The sequence below is a fragment of the Monoraphidium neglectum genome, assembly GCF_000611645.1.
Source record: "Monoraphidium neglectum strain SAG 48.87 unplaced genomic scaffold scaffold00703, whole genome shotgun sequence".
NCBI lineage: Eukaryota > Viridiplantae > Chlorophyta > Chlorophyceae > Sphaeropleales > Selenastraceae > Monoraphidium > Monoraphidium neglectum.
Genome location: NW_014012925.1, coordinates 17181 through 22013, shown reverse-complemented (window position 1 = coordinate 22013; position 4833 = coordinate 17181). Strand labels below are relative to the sequence as shown.

At 67.8% G+C, this 4833-nt stretch overlaps 2 protein-coding genes across 2 annotated transcripts; one reads left to right on the top strand and one right to left on the bottom strand.

Annotated features, from left to right (window-relative positions):
• Positions 1–53: 53 nt before the first annotated feature.
• MNEG_4899 (hypothetical protein) lies at positions 54–1142 on the top strand (the record flags this gene model as incomplete). Its single annotated transcript, XM_014046631.1, has 2 exons — positions 54–73; positions 224–1142. The coding sequence occupies 2 exons, from the start codon at positions 54–56 to the stop codon at positions 1140–1142; spliced, it is 939 nt and encodes a 312-aa protein (XP_013902085.1).
• A 787-nt stretch (positions 1143–1929) lies between these two features.
• MNEG_4898 (hypothetical protein) lies at positions 1930–3295 on the bottom strand (the record flags this gene model as incomplete). The annotated part of the gene is made up of 4 exons (XM_014046630.1): positions 1930–2020; positions 2311–2428; positions 2621–2842; positions 3097–3295. 4 exons carry the CDS (start codon positions 3293–3295, stop codon positions 1930–1932), a joined length of 630 nt encoding a protein of 209 aa, XP_013902084.1.
• Between the last annotated feature and the right edge of the window lie 1538 nt (positions 3296–4833).

Here is a 4833-nt window from a genome sequence, read left to right as displayed (position 1 = left end):
GGGTCAGAGGAAGCGAAAAGCCGATGGTGACTTCTTTGCTGCTAGGTGAGAAGATGGAATTGGTCCCTGCAATGTGATTTTTGCTTGCTGGTCTGAACATGAATTTGCTCCCGGCAATGGCGTCTGCCGCACTGCCGGCGCCGAACTGACTTCCAGCGCTCTCACCCCCCTCGCCCACCCCTCTCCGACCACCCCTTCGACACCCCGGCCGCCTGTGCTAAAGGCCCGCGGCGGCGCCTCAGCAGGCGCCCCTGACCCTCAGCCAGATTGACCCTGAAGTTCTAGCGGCCCTGCCGGCCGACGTGGCCCAGGAGGTGCTGCGCGCGCTGCCGCCCGCCGGCGGCGCCGCGCTGCAGTCGAAGGCTGTGGCCGCGGCGAGCCGGCAGCAGCAGCAGCAGAAGCCGGCGGGCGGGGCCGCGGCGGGGCTGGGGCAGGGCGGCGGCGGCGAGGCGCGGGGGCGCGGCGGGCTGCCGTGGCTGTTCGGGCGCGCGGCGGCGCGGGCGGCGGCGGCGCGGGGGCCGTTTGAGGCGGAGCCGTTTGATGAGGTATGCGCCGCCGCGCGGGCCGCCGCGGACGCGCTCCTGGCAGAGTGCTGCGCGCGCTCTGCTCAGAGCCAGGACCGCGGCGGCGGTGAGGATGAGCGCGGCCGATCAGATGGGCAGGAGGGGGGCGGCAGCCAAGAGGGGGCCTTGGAAGATGCTCTGGGGCGACATGAGCCAAGGCGCATCGGCGGCGGCGGCGGCGGCGGGGACAGCGGCGGGGTCGGGGACCGGGCCGGCGGCGGGGAAGCTGGCGAGAAGCTGGACGTGCTGTTTGAGTGGCTGGCGCAGTGGTTGTGCGGTCTGGACGCGGACCTGGTGGCGGTGGCCAAAGGGCTGCGGTTCCTGGCCGGACTGCCGGACTGGATGGAGCGGCAGCAGCAGGATCAGCGCCAGCAGCACCAGCAGCAGCAGCAGCAGCAGCAGCAGCAGCAGCAGCAGCAGCAGCAGCAGCTGCAGGAGATTGCGAGCGAGTGCGCCGCCGAGGAGCGGCGGGCGCCCGCGGCCGCGGCGCTGCTGCGGCGCGCCGAGGAGCGGTGCGCGGCCGCCGCGGCCGCGGTGCGGCGGCACGTGGAGTTGAAGCTTGGGGTGGTGCTGCGGTGAGGCGCCCGTCGCGGTCCCGGCATCGCCGTGCACACCAGTCTACAAGCGACATGTCACCACATGATTGAGGTTGCAGATGTGTGCTGTGTCGCCTTATGTTTCCTTGTTGCATGTGGATTCCTCATCGTTTTTGCCGGGTTTCTGCCGCAATGCAGGCGGGGTGACCGGATCTCTGCCGCGAGGCAGGCGCAGGTGCCCATGCGTCACCCAACCCAACACACCGGCCCCAACCCAAGACGCCAGCGATGTTTGATTCCAGAACTCAATTACATGTCGTTTTGGCTGCACTGAAAAGTGCACTTTTCAGAATTTGCACAAGGTAAAGGACACGGTACGTAGCCAAACCCATGCGCCGCCGCGGCAGGCAAGCAACGCGCGAGGGGATGCGCTCACCGCGCAAATTATGGCTTTCGCGAGCTCAAAAGCAAAGGAAGATTGAGTAATCGATGACATGATGCAGTGCAGTGAGGTGGTCAACACGACGGTCATGGCAGCATCCCGCCTCCCAGGAAGCGCCCGTTCTGTGCACCGAGCAGCGCCAAGTGAGCAAGGGGATCACGGCGGCCAAACAACCCCTGAGGGCCCCGCCAGCAGGGGGCGGGGCGCAGGAGACTCCCTCGCGGCGACACGTCGTGGGCCAGGCAGCGAGGCGCAAGGGGGCGGCTTCGCGACCGCCTTGAGAGAGAATGACAGGCACCTCTCTTGAGGGGCAGAGGCCGGGGTGGAGGCACATATGCACACGCGAGAGCGCCGTTGGAAGCGTAGGCCGCTGAGAAAGACCCGAGGCCTATGGCCGGTCCACCGCCGCCGCGCTGGCCCAGTTCGCGGCGGCTGCCATCGCCACCGCCGTCAGCAGGGCGTTATGCGGGCGATCTCGGCTCGGCAGTCGGGGCACCGGTGCACCAGGTCCTTGCTGTGGAAGGGGTCAAAAAAGAGCGGTGTGGATTTGGGTCAAAACAAAGTCAGATTCGGGGGCATTCAAGGGTTTTAGGTGGATATCGGGCACAACCATGGAAGCAGAGGGGTGCACAGCAATCGCGCCGCAGGCAGGGCGCGAGCGCGGCCGCCGCCCTCTCACTCGCAGCACGAGCCGCGCGCCGCGGCCGCAGGACGGCCGCAGCAGCAGCCGCGGCAGCAGCAGCCCCCCGCGCCGGCAGCCCCGCCGCACCTGCAGTCGAGGCAGCAGGGCAGCCAGAAGAGAGGGCAGAAGAGCCAGCAGAGGCCGAAGCACTGGAGCCAGGTGCAGCAGCCGCGCTCGCGCCGCACGCGCGTGGGGCCGGTGTGGCCTGCAGGTCCGGCAGCGAAGCGGGGAGGTACCGCAGGGTTGAGGGCGATGCACCTGGGCCTAAGGGGATGCGCGAGCTAAACATGCAGCCTTGACATGACAGAGGGTCCGCTGCTCAGAGGCTCAGTGGGGCGGCGCGGCGTTCGGCCCGTTGCGGACGTGCGGGGTTTGTACAGCACGCGGCGCCGCTCACCGCACGCGGGGCAGATCTGCAGCACTGGCGCCGCGGACACGCGCTGGATGACAGGGCCCTCATAAAAGATTGTGCGCTCGACCACGGGGGGCGCGTAGGGCGCGTGGGCTGGCTGGTGTTGGTGGTGGTGCTGCTGCTGCTGCTGCTGCTGCTGCTGCTGGTAGTGCTGCGGCGGCGGCGGCGGCGTGCTGCCGATGCTGTACACGCTGGGGTAGGCGCCGCCTGCAGGTTGAGCCGGGTGGAGGGGGCCGGCATGAGGGGGGCAGCGGGAGGGTTTGGGGGTGGCCCCGGCTGCCAGTCCACGTGTCATGCAGTCGGGCGAGCGGGCAAACATGAGAACTGGATGGAGCGTGCGGAGGGAGGCTGCCCGCGCCGGCGGGGCGTGGGGCGGCTCGAAAGTGTGACAAGCAGTGCTCTGCTCTGCTGGGCACCGGGCAGCGGGACAGGCCACGCGCAGCACGCACTCAGAAACGCACCTGCCGCCGCGTCACGCAGCTGCGCCTCGTACGGCGGGTACCCAACCGCTGTCCCGGCGGAGGGCGGGGCGGAGGCTGCCGCGTAGGCAGTCTGCCGAATGACCAGCGAGGGCTGTTCGGGCGAGAGCGGCGGCGCGGTCGGCGTCGTCGCGGGCGGGTCGCCCGCGAGCAGCGGCTGCTGCAGGGGCCCAGCACCCATGGCAAACTTCAGAGAGCGCTGTGGTTTTGCGGACCGGCTGGCGGCGGCTGGGATTCACTGGAAGGCTGGTCGGAAGGACCCTGTCAACGGAGTAGAGATCAAGCGTCGACTGCGTTTGTTGAGCTAAGAGAACTATATCGTACCATCCAGGTCATTGACTTGTGGATTGGACAGGCCGAAAAGCCGCACGACCGAAGCTGCCATGTGAACTGTGCCAGCGCATGACATCCATGCACGCGGCCAAGGACTCATGACTTGCGACTCGGTTGAGGCGCATTATTTATTTCTGCCGTCTCACGCGATTTTATTTCCTTCGCAGTCTTTGCCCGACAGGGTTGTCAACTTTGTCGCTCAGCTCAAACAAGCCCTCCAAACAGCGCACACAGCGTGAAAGATACAGAGGGTTGCAAGTGTTCCGGTGTCGTGCAGAGCGAGCCTGTGGCTGCGCAGGGCGGACCTCGCACTGCACTTGCAGTTGCTGCGTCGGGTAACTGCATCCGCTTGGGTGCCATGGCGGAGCACACTGGGGCCGACGCAGAGTCACGGTGAGCGGACACTGCATGTAAAGCGCTATGAAGTAGGCCCTGCTAACACAGCGCGAGTGGGCCCTGATCTTGGAGCTATGCAGATGGTGCACAGCGCATCCCACTAAAGCCAGCGGTGCACGCTGCGTTTGCGCTACGCCCATCCTGCGCCGCAGGTGCTGGACCGACCTCCCACTGCCCTGCTGGCGCCTGCTCATGACTCACCTACACTCCAAGCGCTGCCTATTCAGCTGCAGCGCAACCTGCAAGAGTTTTTCGCGCGTCGCGGATGAGCTCGCCAAGGACCTCAGGGGCGTCCCCGCAGAAAAACTGACCCGCGCGCTCGCGCGGTTTGACCGCGCGACCAGCGTGGCTGTCGACCTTGCCGCAGCGCCGCGGCCTACGCGTCAGGACAGGGACGGCCGCAGCTCGTCGGATCGGGGAGGGGGGCCTGAGGCACATGCAGACGACAAGGGGGCGCGCGCCGCGGCCGCCGTTTTGGCTCGTCAGCTCCGCGCCGTGCCGCCCCTGGCTGCGGCCCGCATCGAACGACTGGCCGTGTCACACTGCCCCACCGACGCCGCCGACGCGCTGGTCTCTGCCCTCGAGCTCGTCGCGCCCGCCTGGCGGCGGCTGGCGCGCCTGGAGCTCGACTACACCGCCACCACTGTCGAGCTGTGCAGGGTCGGATGGCGCCCTCTTGTTCGCGCCGCGGCCGCTCTGCCGGCCCTTCACAGCCTGCGGCTCGCGGGAGCCCTGCCTGCCTCATCAGATGACGGTCAGGACAGCCTCTGGGCGGCCGGCCTGCAGGATCTCGAGCTCGTGGGGGTGCCAAGTTCGCCCTCGTTGGGATCTATTGGTCTTCTGATGGGTGCTGGGGTGGAGCACCTGTCGAGGCTGTCGTTGGCGCAGGCGCCCAACGTCTGCTTTGTAAGCATGGGACACATCACCAGCCTCAAGGTTGGAGGCGCAGCTCTGCTGGAGGGGGGTGGGTGGGTGGGCTGCCTGCTTGCA